This window comes from Camelus dromedarius, chromosome 13, assembly GCF_036321535.1.
Source record: "Camelus dromedarius isolate mCamDro1 chromosome 13, mCamDro1.pat, whole genome shotgun sequence".
NCBI classification, from domain to species: domain Eukaryota; kingdom Metazoa; phylum Chordata; class Mammalia; order Artiodactyla; family Camelidae; genus Camelus; species Camelus dromedarius.
In genome coordinates, this window is record NC_087448.1 from 53,650,364 (window position 1) to 53,667,405 (window position 17,042).

Sequence of the window (17,042 nt, forward strand, 5' to 3'; positions counted from 1 at the left end):
GTGAAACTTTATATACCAACATCAGTTAACATTTCAACTGCTACTAAGTATCTGCTGAAATAGCTCCAACCCAACTCTATATGAAAAGGAGAGTGAAGGCTGGGGGAGGTAAAAGACTAATACTCACTGAAAACCAATTCTATAAATAAATATGTTAAACAATTTTGCTTTCTAAGTGTAAATGCCAATGCATAGTACAATACAAATTAATACCGATAGCTTGTTAAATTTTTAGTAACTTGTACATAAATTAAAATAGCATCCACCTGTTGGATTTTAGTTTTAATTTACAAATACAAAATTAGATAAACTTTATCTAATTTATCTAGCTTAAACTGGATATAATATGCAATCAACGTTCATTTCGAATCACCAATAATTAGTAAGCCAGTAAGAGGCACGCATTTCATAAAACTAGATCCCCACAGTAAAAGATTTAGTTTCAGGATGCAACTATTTTTACAGACACAAATTGTTACATACCTGCTTCTACAGTCTTAGTCTCTTTGAAATTGTCATATCATAACTATTTCATTAAATTGGAAATTTTCGAAAATCTAAAGATATGTCCACAAAACTGCCCAAAATATTGTCCCTCAGGTACTAAAGTCAGCAATTTCAAACTAGACTCCTACAATTGGCAACATAACGGCATGGATTGTACTGCATAAGCATTTAGATTTACTGAAACCGTATTTTTTTTTAAACTTTGAAAACTTGAGGTATGTAGACTTTTCCAAAAGTCTTAAAAGTATTTCTTCAAAAAATAAAAAACCTGAAGAGATTGCATACACTCATAATTTTCAAAGTAGTTCAAATGATCTGAAAACCTTGAAATAAAACCGAATGGCTCGACACTACGCTCCACAAACAAGAACCTATTGATATCATTCACGTAATATCAACTCTAATTAAAATTTCCAGCCACATCAATTATTTTAACCTATTTGGAGAGAGATACTGCCAAACATCAGATCCTCTCCTTTCATTCTACCTCCCCCGGTTTCTGACAGACAGTTGCCAAAAGTAACAACCAAGGGGCTGGGAAGATAAAGTAACACTCCTCAACTCTGAGGACCTAAGTCATTAAATTATTACCGCCAGGAAATAAGCAAGACCAAATATAACCAAACGTAAGATACCTTTGTGCAAAAGGTCTGCGTAAAGAGGGAGCTTCTAAATCTAAGACCACATTCCGGCACCCTCCCATCGCAGACAAACGCGAATACCGCGCAAGGGTTCCCGAGCCCACAACAAATGGTAGGGATCCAGCACCGCCTTCCGTCTGAATCCATCGATCCCTTGAGGCAAACTCACAAGATCAGAACGAGGGCGAGAAGCGAGGCGTGAGCACGGGAATCTACTACAGAGTTACGGGTGGAATGCTCAAAATCCTGACGTGACCCAAGCAGGGATGGGGAACAAGCGGGACCTCCCCATCCCGGGCCCGCCCAACCCCTTTTCTCCGGTACGCGCACCAATTCACAGAATTCAAGCTTACCTCCTCCCCAAGCTCCCTTCGCAAGCGCAGTCCGGAGGCGGCACCGCCGCCACGGCTCCGAGGAGCGGGGGAGACGACTCTGTCCCCGCGCCTGGCCCCGGGAAGACGACGACGACGAAGAGAAGGAGGTGCGCGCGCGGCTCCCGGGAACCAGTCCTCGGCTAGCGGGGGGCACTCAGGACGGCTGGGAGGCGGAACCCTCCGGCCGCTTCGCCAGGGTCAAGCGAGCCTGGGACGCAGGAAGAAAAGGAACGAAGAGTGACCAGAAAATAAGAAAAGACAACGAAAACACTTCCAGGCCGCTAAGAGGATCCCCTCAAAATTCCGCCGGAAGTCAAAGGTTTGCCCTGTTCCTCTGTAGACCGAGGCTGCTTCCGGCCGCCAGATTAGTCGTCAGCGAGCAGGCACCGCCCCTTCGTGGGCACGCCCCGCCACGGGCGTAACGTGCGGTCGAAATTACCAAACTCTGCTCTGTGAGTGTTCCCTAGAGAAGAAGCCCGCAATCCCGGAGAGCCAGAATTCCCAATTAAAAGTGAATTCGAGGGAGTTTTCTCCTTTAATTACATAATTTCTTAACAATAAACAGCTGTTGTCAATGTGCAAGTCGCCACATTTGTTATCGAAAGTAGCTGTAGCTATTTATACGCTCAACAATGTTTTTATTGAGCAGCTGAACTGGAGCGGCGGGAGGTGTTTGTCCTGTTTTTGAAACTCCGCTTTCTTGGCCATCGCTTGTTGCAGTGGAGTAAACGGAATGCACGATTGTGTTTTTAAAGGCGCAAGCAGAAATTTATTGAAAATTTGGAGCAGAAATCTCTCATGAACTTCTGAAAAACTTTTCCTTTTCTTGTTTAGGATCCAATGATCTGCATAAAATTAGTTGTTAAATTGCTTGAGGTGGCTAATCAAATGTCGCCAATTAAAGAAAAAAATCAGGACTTCTTACAAATTAAAAAAAAAGGAAAAGGAACCCTTGTCTGCCTTAATTTTAAGGTAGCATTTATTTTGTTCTTTGACAAAACCAAGAAATAGGAAAACCTTTTAGCAAAACTAACGATAAAACTTAAAAAGAAACTGGTACAATGACTTGGTATTCCTGGAATCAGTCAATTAAAATATGGGAACAGACTGAAAAAATCAAGGGCATTAAACATTCCTGATGACATGCGAAGCTATCTTAGAGACAGCAGCGAGAGCTTCTGTACAAGTAGGTTTGATGTAACGCTCTGGCAGCAAGAATCCGTATCTGCCTGTATCTCGAAGTTCAATTGTAAATGAATATTTGATGCCCAAGTCATAGATCCAGTCATCCGAACCTCCAGGAGCTAGATCTACAAGAAGAAAAAAAGAAATTACGTTTTTGAAATTCAGATGTTTCAAGTTAACTAACAAAATGGATTTTTTTCCCTAAAAATGAAAAATAGCTTTGCTTTTCTGATTATTAAATAACCTAAGTTTCTGAAGGAAAACAGGTTAAGGAAGAAAATACAAATTACCCATATAACCCTACCAATGAGTGATAATCATCATTTATAGTCTAGAGCTTTTTTTTCAGTGCATGCTTTAACATAATTTTTTCCTATGTAAGATCATTCTATGCATGCTATTAGGTAACATTTCTAAATATAATCTATCATGACTAGCTTTATGTATTAATAAGTTCAAATCTACCTTATCATTTTTAATGATCTCACAGCTTTGCATTATAAAGTTAAATGTAATTAATTTTAATAACTATTTATTTGAAGGGCTTTAGATTTCTTCTAATTAATATAAACAATTCTGCAATGAACACCTTTGTTTATACATAATTGCTTCTTTGTTTCTTTAGAATATTCTTTCTGAGAAGATTTGCTAGTCTAAGGGTATATAACTTTTACAATTGTGCTACATGTTGCCAAATAGCCTTCAAAAGAATTGAACCAATTTATATCTCCATTAGCAGGGCATGAATGTGCCCACTTACACTTCCCACACCATCTCTGGAAATGATGCATTTCTGGCAATTTTATGGGTGAAAAATAATATCAAATTGTCTTACCTTATGTTTGATTATCAGTGAGTTGAACATTTTGTTTGATATATTTATTGTCCATCTTTATGTTTTTGGTCAATTGTCTTTGCTCATTTTTCTTCTTGATTCATTTTATATATTGTTTATTAAAGCAGCATTAGTGTTATTAGCCTGTGTAACATGTGGATTTTTTTTCTTACTTGGTAATTTTGCTTTCAACTTAGTTTATGGAAGGGTTTTTACATTAAAATATTTTATGTATCCGAATTTGTTTTAGAGAAAGACATGTTAGTAATCCAATTTTTAAAAATTTTCTAAGTAACTTTCCAGTGTTTCCAACCCTGTTAATTGAATAATCTAACATTCTTAACTATTTGAAATGCCTTCTTTATGAGATAGTAGATCTTATATATCTGAGTGTCTTTCTATGCTCATTATTCTATTTATCTGTCTCTTCCAGGCTCAGTTCCTTCACAATGAACATCCTTAATTATACATAATTTCTTGTTTCTTTAAAAGTACTATAATTAAAACTAAACAAAAAACTATACTACAGGTTTATAATGTTTTGATACTTGATTGGAGCAAATTCTTTCTTATTAGTCTTATTTTTCAGAATTTTACAAACTCTTCTATCAAATATATTCTTTCAAATGAAGTTCAAAGTCATTTAAGTGTTCACTGGGGTTGCATTAAATTTACAAACAATTTAGAACGACAGACACATTTTTTAATATTGCTTTCCTATTCAAAAAAAAGGTAGGTTTCTTCTTTTATGTACACCAGTAAAATTTTCTAGATTTTTCATAGAAATCACATGGATTTATATGTGTGCACACATACACAATAAATCTATATACATATGTATGTATCTATATGTACATGTCTGCATGTGTATACATGTATATGTAGGGAACCAGTAAGAGCTTTTTTTTTTCATTTTTTCTTCCTGATTATTTTTGATATATAAGAAAGTTATAGATTTGTATATATTTAGTTCATAGTCAACCACCTTACTCAAATCTTTGTTACTAATATTTTTGGTTTTCTATTGTTTTCCAGGTAGACAATCATATAACATGCAAAATGATCATTTTTTCCTCTTTCTAATAACTATACTTGAATTAATTACAAAGATGATTACTGAAGCATTGTTTATAGTATTGAAAAATATCCATCAACAGTGGATTAAAGTTATTCATTCAGCAAATCTTTGATAGCTATTAACAATATTTGTCATTTATTCTTCCAGCTATTTTTCTATACTTAGAGAAAAGGAGAGAGAGAGAAAGAAAGGGAGAGAGATTTGTGCTGAATGAATGAATTCATGGAGATGGAATGATTTCATCAAAACAGGGAGTTAATCTATAAACTCATTCCAGCATTGAGGCACTATGTTCATGCTTTGGGGGAAAACAGAGAAGAGGATGGGAGTCAAGAAAGCTCTAAATTATGAAAGGAAGTTGTGGGGTTCCTCTGTGACAGAGCAATGACCTGCGTCAGCAAAGGCAGTATTAGACCAGTGACATCAAGAGACAAAGAAACCATAGGGACCAATCTGGCCCCAGGTTGTTTTAAGATAATTTGGGGTGATTGAGGAGGAAGAGGAAGATTCTAGGCTTTCTACTAATAGAGCATCTGGTGCTCAGGCAATTTACTGAAAATAATATGAATGTGATTATTAATGTGAATGTGTTTTTACCCCCTTGTAGGTCATACCTGTTAAAGGAAACTCTGGGACTTTGAATATATTGTCTCAAAGCATTTTCACAAGCCATCCCTTCTCCCTGGTTTTCCCACACACCCTTGTTTGGCAGCCACTTACCAGGCAGATCTCCCAGACAGGTCACCTACCGAGAGAGACCTTCCCAGGCCACTTGAGCTAAGTAGCCTCTCTCTCTGGCAGTCATTCACAAACCCATAAACCTATTTTATTTTCTGTACTTATCAGTAAGATTATACTATATTGTACTACTTAATTGTTTACATTAGAGATTGGCAAACATTTTCTATAAAGGACCAGATAGTAAATATTTTAGGCTTTGAGGGCCATGTAGTCTATGCCACAACTACTCAACTCTACCGTTATGAAAGCTGTCACAGACAATATGCAAATGAATGGGTGTGGCTGTTTTTGAATAAAACTTTATTTGTGGACACTGAAATTTGAATTTTATATAATTTTCACATGTCACAGAATCTTATTCTTCAACCATTGAAGACATGGAAAAATTCTTAGCTCACAGCCTATATAAAAGCAAAGAGAGGACTGGATTTGGTCTGCAGGTTATAGTTTGCTGACACCTTGTTACATGCTTCTTTCCATTCCTCTTCTCCCATCTCCTCCTCCAGTTTCAAAAAAAGAAAACCTGTCTGTCATCCCGTTGTGGATACAAAAGAGTCCCTCCATAAATATCTTCCAGCAGAAATTAATTTAAAATATTTTTTAAGAATTTGCCATGTACATTTTCTCATCAGTGTGATACAAACACAAGACATTAAACTATAGCGTGCTATGAGCTATACTCTTGGACACAAGCTGTCACTAAAAAGCATCTAATGTAAATGGTGTTCCTAGGTTTGAATAGTGTTCAACCTGCACAACCATACATGGTAGCCCTAGGCATCTTAAACATTCTTTTGATCCTTTATGACCTTTTATGCTTCACTCAACTAGTGTGATACCAATTCTATAATCCCTCCTCTAGAGCAATGAGCATAATTTCTTAAGTATCATTTTGGTTTCTTGTTAGTATATTTATACGTTAATACAGCCTTGTTCAATGCTGTCATAGCTATTATGCTCCCATTTCTAATTGTTATACTCCAGTTGTTGTATATGTGACCTTGTTTAAAGATTCCACTTAGAAAAATTAAACCCACACAGAAAAACCAAACACACAAATTTCTTTAGTACCTCACAGTTCTCCAAGATCTTAAGAAGAAATACTTACATAAACTTTCTGACCCACTGCCATGTGTATATCTGGTATTTCTATTAGTATTTGCAATAGCATGGACTGCTTCACTGGCCACCAGAGACTGAAATCAATAGTAGATGGAATTTCAGTTAATGTGCAGCTTTAAAATAGGACAGGTAGAAGTTTCTAAATCATACATTAATTGAATCAAACTGTATATATGAAGAAATAGAGAGTAGAATGGTTGTTGCCAGGGGCTGGGGATGTTAGGGAGAAAAGGGAGATGCCAGTCAAAGGATACAGACTTCCAGTTACAAGATGATTAAGTTCTGAGGATCTAAAATACAGCCTGGTGACTATAGTTAGCACTACTGTATAATACACTTGAAAATGGCTAAGGGAGTAGAGCTTAAATGTTCTCACAACAAAAGAAAAACTTGTAATTATGTGAGGTGATGGACTGTTAATTAACCTTATTGCGGTGATCACTTCACACTATATGTGTATCAAATCATCGCATTGTACACTTTAAACTTCTACAGTGTTATAAGTCAATTATATCTCAATAAAGCAGGGAGAAAGGTCTACATGAAAAATCTGCATTTATCCAAGAAGTAAATTGAAAAGAATAAATTAACTGTTAAAAATATTTTTCTCTTAATGGAAAATTACAGTTGGGTGGCTTTAAACATAGACTCTTCCAATATATTGAAATTTTTATTTAATTTGAACAAAAAAGAATTCTCACATGCCCTTTTCAGGAATTCATTTATTTTGTAAAACGTGATATATAAAACAGAGTTATACTGTAAAACAAAGTGTAACTGTATTTCAAAGGCAAACAGCTTGGGGTTATCCCGTTCCTGGGCAAAATGATCACCAAACTTTAAACCCAGCTCCTCTAAACAATATACATACCCGAGGCATGTATGATTCCCTTTCCATCCTTTTCACAAACTCTATTTTCTTTTTGTGTAAAATGTCTAATAACTCCCAAAGACTCATCAGACAAAAAAGATTATGTACCTGGTGTGCAGCAGAATAACAACTCAGTCCCTTGTATTCCACTACATTTGTTTCTAGCTTATGCAGGTCTTTCTGAAGTTGGGTATTTATTGCCACTCTCTTCAATGACCCAAGGACTATCAGTGGATATCATGCTGTGCCATTTCTTTGAACTTCCTGTATCATTCACCACATTTCAAAGAAGAGGGAAGGTCCTGTCTCAATGCTGAAATTAGAGTTGCTTTTAATAGGACCAAACCCTGCAAGTTAGGAAGATCAGAGTGTGAACAATTCTCAACGCTAACATCAAATTGGTAAGTGCTGTGCTGGAACTTGATCTTGGCAGGCTGTTGTAGAAAGCTAGCAGCCACAAACAGACCTACAATGCTAGAGACTCTTGTCTTTGTCCTGGTTCATATGGCTTCATATGCAGAGCAGGTCAAAGTGGAATGGTTCCCTCCTGACGTTCAAGGAGCTTGTCTGACATTTTCCTAGAGAGTCCATCTGCTGGACTGAAGTTCATGTCCTCAAAGTAAGGCACAGGTTTTATAATTTCTCAGTGAACCCTGACCCAGGGTGATTCTGAGTAGAGTTAGATCAAGACATTAAGCAACCTACCCTTTGTCTTCTAGAGAAGAACTTTTCCCCCCAAGTTTTTGATTACTGAACTAGGCTTTTTTAAATATTGTTTTTGAAATGCTAATAAGAAAATGAATCAAGCAGCACTTACCAGTTCCTCGTGGTCTTTGGTTTTGCTTCTATTATAGGAATATGGAAACACTATCTTCTGGGAATATGAATGCATGCTGATGTAAGCTTTAATGTGGTTGATGTTTCTTCTCAAGAAATCAGCCACCGCCTTCACTTCTGGTTCCGACTCTGGGTAAAGTCCACAGTAGGTTTCCGAGCACGAGAGACTTGAGGCACCTTCCTCTGTAGTGAAATTGGTAAGAGTGGAATTATGAGGGGACCCATCACAACCCACTGTCACTTGTGATCCTCCTGACAGTATCTACGGTGTAACGTTTTTAGATAAATGGATTCGCTCAAGCTCTGTAAGGAACATATTCTGATGTCCACTAAATGTTGTTAAGGTTTATTTTGAATTCAAGTATTTATACGCCCTCACAGCCAACAATCCAACAGTTACTGCCTGAGGGCAGCCATCTGGCAGCCTTGAGAAAGTGGCTAAGAGAGTCTCAGAGATGCCGGCCCTGCCTTCAAACTTGTGGTTATGTGAGAAAAATAAACCCCATTTTCTTTAATCACTGTAAGTTTGGGTTTTCAGATGTATATAGTTTGAAACTTACCAATTAATATAGCCCATCGAAGAAAAGTCTCATTTGGGAACTCAGAAAATGCAGTCTGTCTTCAGTGCTACTTCTAATTTGCTAAAGTAGTTTAGTAAATAAAATGGGACGGTGATATTTGGAACCAGAACAATACTTGTTCATTCCTTTGAGAAATTATAGTAAACATCACTTCGGATGGTGGCCTGATCCCCAGCACTTCTCTTTCCCACACTTAATTCACAGAGGTGGAGCCCCCAGAGAGCCACCTCTGACCCAAAAGACTGTTCCTTCTTGGAAGCAGTCTATCAGCTCCAGACTGGGTCCTTTACTTGTGTTCTGCCAATCAGAATCCCTCCACTGACAATTTAAAATTGAAATGCAGAGTCTAGTTTTAGTCCAGCTGCTCTCTTGAACAAATAAGATAATGACAATAACACTGCCGGCTGACATCCAAAGAGCACATGGTATATATGTCAGGAACTCTGCTAAGATTAACAGGCAACATCTCATTTAATCCTCAGCCAACCTATGAAGTAAATGCTGTTATTTTAGGAGATGCAAACTGGGCACTGTTGGTGGTAACCATTCTTTACAATAAGAGGTTATGCAGCATATTGTGAATCACTCAATCACTTGATTCCAATCTTGGCTTTGCCATTTAATAGCTATGTGGCTTGGGTAATTTTTTTTTACCCTATGAGTCCAATGTTGATATGATACAAATTAGTCTTTTATAGGAATGAATAACAGTAATGAAAGATGAGGCCTTAAATGGGACACCACTTTTAGACTTCCATTATGAGGACTGTTTGGAATCCCCATTCTACGTAATATCAACAGAACTTTTGTGGCCCAGCAGGGAATCTGAATTGCCCATATGCTCTTCAGCTTCCCGAAGCAACCAAATCAGACAAATTCTTTTAGTTCAGTAAGTGCTTTACATAATGAAAAACCACTTGTGGCACAAGATGGGCATCTGGCACCATCAACTTCTAACATGCTGGAAATTTTCATTTCAAATATATTTTTATTTTATTTTACTTTAAAGAATGCCATTTACTAATGATGTGTAAGGCACTGATAATTGTTAAGACTCAATGGTGATTTTTTTAAAAAGTTCTAGTCTTATAAGCTGTTTATTTTCTGTCCTCCCAAAATTCCTATGTTGAAGCCCTACCCCACAACATGCTATATTTGGAGACAGAGCCTTTAAGGAGGTAATTAGGATTTAATGAAGTCATAAAGGTGAGACCCCGGTCTAAAATCTTCAAAAGAAGAGAGAAACACCAGGGAGGCTCACAGACAGAGAAAAGGCCATGTGAAGACATAGCAAGAGGGTGGTGTAAGCAATAAATTTCTCTTGTTTGAACCACCCAGTCTGTGGTATTGTATTATGGCAGCCCTCTCAGACTAAGATACCCCTCCCATATTCCCATCTTAACATACACACAAACACACACACACACACACAATTTTAATACAGAGGATGGGTAAAATGAACATAAAATGAATAAGAAGGCTTGATCCATTACTTCCTGTTAATAAGTGAAGTATTCTTTTAGATTCTCTACAAAGTATAAAGGCACATTCTAGTTGCAGGGTCAAGGAAGAGATAAGATTTAATTCTTCTTTCTCATTATCTTGCCCACATAGTACTGAAGAGACACTCAGGCACTTAGCCAAAAAAAAAACAGAGAGAGAGTTCCTTACTGTTACTTTTAGTTTTATTTAAAACTCTCTCTTGTCTATACGCTTGTTTTTGACTCTGGTGATATATATAAGAATACAGCACCAGGCCTGATTGGGGCCTGAAATATTTCTTGATGGCAATAACAGAAGATATTTTGACTACTGGGCTATTCCAATTTGGTAACATTGCTTTCACCATGAAAAACGTTAAGTAATATAGAGCACGAACTCACACCTTCCTCCATCTCCCTGAAAGCAGACAATATTCCTGAGTGCCTAAATCAATATTCACTGAGAACCTTAACTCACTCAAATCAAAGAACAAGGAACTCCCATTGTAGTAGACATAAGTTTCTCTTTATGATATTCATGAAAGAACTGAAGACAGTGAATAGTGAACACAAAAGAAAATGTTTCCAAACACTATAGAAGTAAATATTTTCCTGTGCAATTGAAAAGGAGAGCTACCCACCCAACCTTAGTCTTTGATATCCTAATAATGAATGTTATCTGTTTATGAAAGTAGGAAATTTAGCAGTCACTTCCTTATGATTCTAGGGAATCGATCCTTATGATTCGAATTTTAGAATTTTGAAGCTAGAAGGGAGCTTAAAGAACTGGTCCACCTTAAGAGCGTGTAAGGGTGATTTGCTTATTTTAGTCAACTTTCATAGCATTATGTTTAACCAAAAATTTATTGTATGAATTGTTTCCTGATTCAGGTAGGCCTCCCCTCTAATTAGCTCGAATTAACAGGTATTTATGAATATCACCTTTTAAATGAAGACAAATTGCTCAAAATAAAGCAAACAACCTACCACACCAGTGTTTGGAAGCAAAGTTCCTGTTCAGGTCTGTTCCGATGCAAGAATTATTTTCATGGAAAGAACGGTTCTTTCTCCACATTCGATTCTAAATAAACAAAACACAGGTAACCAGGGCGGTCATGTCTGCAGTTCACAAAAGATGTGACTTATAAAGCCTAAGTGGACAGCATTGTGTTTCTCTCCTGCAGCTCCGTGGCTTCACCCTGTAACTGTCCTCACAGCACCTTTGCACCACCCCTGTTCTGTCCAGGTCTCAGCCGGGTTCACTCAAACTATTTTAGTTTGAACCACATGAAATGGTATTTGATGAGTTTTGACTCAACAAAATTTTTTTCATTTGGTTTTGCTAGGCTGATTGTTGGCCTTCTTGTTTGGTTTTGTTTCCTTTAAATTAGTTTTAGGCATTGTCATTTTGAGTTCCTTCTAAGAAAAGTAAAATAACTTTGTGTTTCAACTCAAATTAAAACTATATCATGAGTTCCTTTTTTTAATTGACATGTACTTGACATATAACATTGTGTAAACTTAAGCTGTTCAACATGTTGATTTGATACATTTATATATTATAATATGATTGCCATTGTATTTTTCAACTCCCTGCTCCAAAAGTCCATTTACTATATTGTCCTTGGATAGAGGATGTATCAGATATTAAAATGATAAGAACAGATACTACACTGGATCTTAGCCAAAAGGCCGAGAAGTGATTGAGATAACTTTTTCATCAATCTCCTTCACCATTCCCATCTCTTCTGCTTAAATTCCCATCTACATAAAATAATTCCTTATGTTTCTCATCACTGCAATTATTCTCATTCCCCTTAGTGTTTGTATGTGCTATTCAAGTAAGTTTTTCTGGACCTTATATGTTCAACTATGTTTTTATGTGCTTCTCATTAAATTTTAAAAATTACTGCACTTCATATTGCTTGAGTAATTTTACATGAATCATGATGAAAGATTACCAACAGTAATGGTTCCCAGTACTATAGATGAGACTGACCATGATACTCATACTATGTTTGTTCATGACTAAGTTAAAGGGTACTAAGTCTTAAATTTGCACATTGGTTAGAATGCAATTTTGTTACAATGCAAGTTCAGTTAGAATGCTGTTCTAATTCTTGCAATTTATGATTTTACAAATCAAAGTGCCATTCAAATAATGCCTAGTAAGAATGAATGGATGTAGGCACTGTGCATCAAATGGTATCTAACATCACAAAGAGAGATACAACTAGATATTATGCACCTTCTGTTGGGAGAACACACTATCACAGTGAAGTAGTCTTGCCAAAAAAGTCAAATCTGCGTCTGATTAAGCTTCTAGAATCCAAATATCAAGTTTTAGAAAATACAGAGGACAAAGGAGCATGTTAAACTGCAACATGGCAATGCAAGAAGGAAACCCAGACAACGAGCAACTCTTTTCTTCAATGAAAAAAACTACAAGGAAATAGAGAAAAAGAGATGGAGAGAGAGTTTATGGATTACAATAGAAATAAAAGGTATCAACCAATCATGACATATTAGTCTTATTTGGATTCTGAACCGAAGAAATAAACTTTTTTAAAAAGTTAGGATACAATTGGAAATTTAAATACTAATTGGAAAGTTTATGATATTTAGTAATTATTCATTTTAAAGTATAATTGTACTGTGATTATTTTTTAAGACCCCTTTTAGAGATGCATCCTGAAATATTTATTGATGAAATGACAAGGTGTCTGAGATTTGCTCCAAAATAATATAGGTAAGGTAGAAGTGGGGCGGGGATATAGATGATAAAAAGATCGGCCATGAGTTGACTGGCTGTATGATAGGTAGAGTTTACCATATAATTTACCATACAATTACCATATAATTATTTACCATGTAATTTACCATATAATTATTCCCACTTATGCATGATTGAACATTTCCATAATGAATTTAAAAAAATTTTTGTAATAAAACTACTATGCCAGGATCCAGGATTCTATAAGTAATTCAGCCTGTGTATACTATATCCCCGAAAGGGGCATGTTTTGTTTTCTTTGCCTTCACCTACCTTTTTCCATGTGTAGTCATAACCGTCCACATTAACCACTGGCATAACATAGAAATCCATATGCCTCAGAAGGTTGGTATACACCTTCTCTTTCCCGTAGGATTGAGTTACCTACAGTTTAAACCAAGTATGTTTAATAATGTATCTTTTAAACTCTTATAAACTTTGTTTCTTTTTATAAGTTGAGATATAATTGACATATAATTTTATATAGTTGACCCTTGAGTAACAGGGGTTTGAACTGTGTGGATCCACTTGTATGGAGATGTTTTTCAATAGTATATACTACAGTACTACACGAACTGTAGTTCATCAAATCCACGCAAGCAGAACCATGGATATGGAGGGCTGACTATAAAGCTATGTGTGGATTTTCAAGTGTATGGAGGGTGGGCTCCCCTAACCCTTGCATTGTTCAAGGGTCAGCTGTGTTAGTTTCAGGTATATAACATAATGATTCAATATTTGTGTATATTGTGAAGTTATAATCTTGTTAACATCCATGTACTTAACTTCCACTAAATTTAGTCTATTTCTTTTCTTTAAAAAAATATTTGGCATGTCTAGATTTTCAGATTTAACTTTCAGGAAAAAAATATTAATTCCTTGAAAAGTCTGAACTTAAGGTAATATGCTGCCAAGTGGTGGTAAATGCCTTGGACATGGGACAGGTGGTAAAGTGCATGCTTAGCTTGCGCAAGGTCCTGGGTTCAATCCCCAGTACTTCCTCTAAAAAATAAACAAACAAACAAACAAACAAACCTAATTACCCCCCCATTAAAAATTTTAAAAATTTTATTGTTTATGCTGACTTGGGCTACAAAAATCAGCCTCACAGTGTTGGGGCAAAATACTCGACTATGAGCTTTTTGAGCTACATTTTGTTTCCCATTGTATTTCCACAGTCTGGAACCTCATAGGCAATTAATAAATATTTGTGAAATCAAAAATTTCATCTTACAAAGATTGAGCAAGTAGGTGTGGGAGGGGGGTAACATGCAATAGGAGGGAAGACGTGTCAGGGTAGGAGGGACAGCAATTAGGGACAACTTGACTGATATGAATTAGAGTCAATATGAATTGGACTTTCTTTCCTGTCCTTTTCAGGTTCAGAACTAGAATGAAAAATGAATGTTCCTTCCCTCTTGCTTTGCATGCTGCTCTCTCCACTAACTGCTGCTCCCTTCATTGTCTAAAATGAATAAAACTACCCAGTTTGGGGAAGGTTCCAGATCATTGAATAACTGGGCTGTGCTTAGGGTCTGGTGGTAGGAACTTTTCAGTAGGCTCACGGATACTGTAGCTCCATTGGTGGGGGAGAGGAGATGGTAAGGCAAACAAAGGTAGGTAGAAATGTATTTTTCTACATACAAAGACATTTGCGTTGATACAGAGACAGCAATAACCATTATCAGAAGGACACATATTTCAAGTTATTTTTCCAGTGGCAATGGCTCTTTGTATAAATCAGTGTAGAGAACATATATGCCCATTTCACAGGATCTGAAGCATAATTTTTTTTACTGTTTTCATTTATTATAGAGGTTTATAGTCATTATAATATTTACTTTTATGACATACTCTTTGTCTTATATATGAATGTTTATATGCCAAGGCCTTCTTCAAGGACAAAATTCCCTATTATACATGGAAAAGTATAATCTGCTTTGTCGTGTTGTACTTTATGGTAAGTCTCCAAGGGCTGAATATGGCAAAGGATATCTGGATAATTCAAACCAAAAGAAAAAGAAATTAATTGGAACTCACCTTAGATAATTGCTTCAGTTCCTCCCTTCACTTTGTAAACATAATACAAGTGCATATGTTTCTTAATTATGTTCCAGTGTTTAGCCTCAGCCAGAAATTTGGAAAGGATAAGGCAGACAATCTTCAGGGTGATCTAAATGCTTAAAGTCATGGTTCTCAAACTTATTATGTGTAAAAGTCAGCTGGGAAGCTTGTGAAAATTGCAGATTCCCAAGACTCACCTCCAGAGATTTTAGGTCGAGAATTCCAGGATGTGAGCTGGGAACACACATATTTACTAAACAGGCCACTTGATTCTGACACAGGTGGTCCTGGATCACATGCAGAGAAACTCTGGCTTAAGAGAATGTGAATACTCACGTAGCCTATGAACCACAAGCAGAAAGCAGGAGAGATCCATTCTCTGGCATGGATTCCACAGTCAATCCACATGGCATTTTTGGTCCTTTGTTCTTTTCTAGAAACCTGCGCACAGAAAACCAAAAAATAAGAAGAAGCTTCACGATAATAACGTGCTATAAATAGTGCTTCTATTTAATCCTTTTAGAAAATCTATTAGACGTGCATTATTCTCTGCGTGTCTTTGAGAATTCTCAAGGGAAATGAAAAGCTGGTGTGATTAAAGGATACTAGCTAAGGTCACAGAGCTGGTGAGAGTCGGTACTGCGGTCTGAAGCCAGGACTCTTGATTTAAACTCGTTTTATTCCCCTACAATTACCTGGTGATACCAGAGCTGCATGAGGAAGTGTAGCGGTAAAGACCAGAGAATTAGGGCTTCGGTCCATGTTGTCACACTCCAGTTAGAACTAAGCGGCTATGTGCTGGATAGGCGGCTTTCTGGGGGAGGTAAGCAACAGAGAAAGGCTTGGGAGAGGAAAGCCAGTGATGCCCGAGATAAGCTTGGATTTCTTCATCATTTCCCCAGGGTGCACACTTTTATTGTGCAGATTATTTCCCTATTTGACACAGAAATAAGCACACATCTAACCTCACACAAATTCGCACCAACAGATCTGGGGACAGAGGCCTCGTTCTGATTTACAATATGGGGGGGGGGGCAGTGTAAGCTGCCAACTTTCTGGAATAAGAACTCCCAGCCTTTCCTCAGTGATAGCCTTTGATGTCTTTAGAAGAGTTCTCTGAACAAAATGAATCACAGTTTTTTCAAAATTAGAGCACAATTTTAGAGCATGGAGAATGGAGAAGAGTGCTGCAAAATCAAACAACTATGTGGGGCTGGAACTCCAAAACAAGAAAAAGAGAGTTAGATTCTGAAATTGCCACCTACACCACTCAGGAAGGTTTCTTCTTAACTAACCTGGAGCTAGTGATATTTCAACGAGAAGGCAAGTGAGAGCATCAAATGGCATTGGCCACAAAGGGTCTAGTTGGACAAAGAGGAGAATTACCTGGCTGATTTAATCTACTCAATTTAAAAGAAAATCCTGAGTTGTCCAGACTAGCTGCCTTACTCAGCCTTCTGTCTAGCTGTGTTCCGCAAACTCTCTTGGTTCCTGTCCTGAGACTGGAAGGATGGAGGAACCCCAGAGACTCACATGATGTGCATATCCTTGACTGAGTAAGATCGGGACTAACGCACACAGGAAGCATGGTTTTCCCACATGTACACCTAGGTCGCAGGAACACAAGTTCCAAAGAATACACACAGCACGGCTGAAGGCAACTGTTGTAGGTGGGTATGCCACGATTACATGGATCCAGTCTGATTAACCATCTCAGCTGCCAAGAGGACCCAGTGTTTCCTATGTCTGCCTTGAGTTTACCCTGCAAATTCTTGTCAGATTGAACAGATTAAAACCCAGAAACCCTGACTCAAAATTTTATCTTTGGATGATCAAAGAGGCTTACCTATCACAATTAAGATAATGTTGGAAAAATATGTGTAATTGTATTATATATACTAAATCAAATGTATTTTTCCAATGATTAAACTTTTCCAGGGCTTCTTTTCATT

The 17,042-nt window shown here is 37.1% G+C and overlaps 2 protein-coding genes and 1 pseudogene across 10 annotated transcripts in view; all 3 read right to left on the reverse strand.

Moving 5' to 3' along the window:
- Positions 1 to 1,851, reverse strand: part of ZC3H13 (zinc finger CCCH-type containing 13) — a 94,030-nt gene extending 92,179 nt beyond the window's left edge. For 6 of the 7 annotated variants that reach the window (XM_031466003.2, XM_031466000.2, XM_031466002.2 and 3 more), the window contains exon 1: positions 1,502 to 1,850. The gene's annotated coding sequence lies outside the window, so the exon portion shown is untranslated. Of the gene's footprint in view, positions 1 to 1,501 lie in introns of all 7 variants that reach the window. The other variant, XM_064493149.1, reaches the window with a different exon arrangement.
- Positions 1,852 to 2,483: 632 nt separating this feature from the next.
- CPB2 (carboxypeptidase B2) overlaps positions 2,484 to 17,042 on the reverse strand; it is a 34,629-nt gene continuing 20,070 nt past the window's right edge. For 2 of the 3 annotated variants that reach the window (XM_010980844.3, XM_064493153.1), the window contains exons 6-11: positions 15,427 to 15,531; positions 13,300 to 13,410; positions 11,241 to 11,334; positions 8,172 to 8,374; positions 6,470 to 6,557; positions 2,484 to 2,832 (exon numbers count right to left, since the gene is read on the reverse strand). In XM_010980844.3, the coding sequence (XP_010979146.1) occupies positions 2,648 to 2,832; positions 6,470 to 6,557; positions 8,172 to 8,374; positions 11,241 to 11,334; positions 13,300 to 13,410; positions 15,427 to 15,531 (786 nt within the window). In that variant the 3' untranslated portion in view covers positions 2,484 to 2,647. The remainder of the gene's footprint in view (positions 2,833 to 6,469; positions 6,558 to 8,171; positions 8,375 to 11,240; positions 11,335 to 13,299; positions 13,411 to 15,426; positions 15,532 to 17,042) is intronic. The other variant, XM_064493152.1, reaches the window with a different exon arrangement.
- LOC116157287 (U2 spliceosomal RNA) lies at positions 11,795 to 11,957 on the reverse strand (annotated as a pseudogene).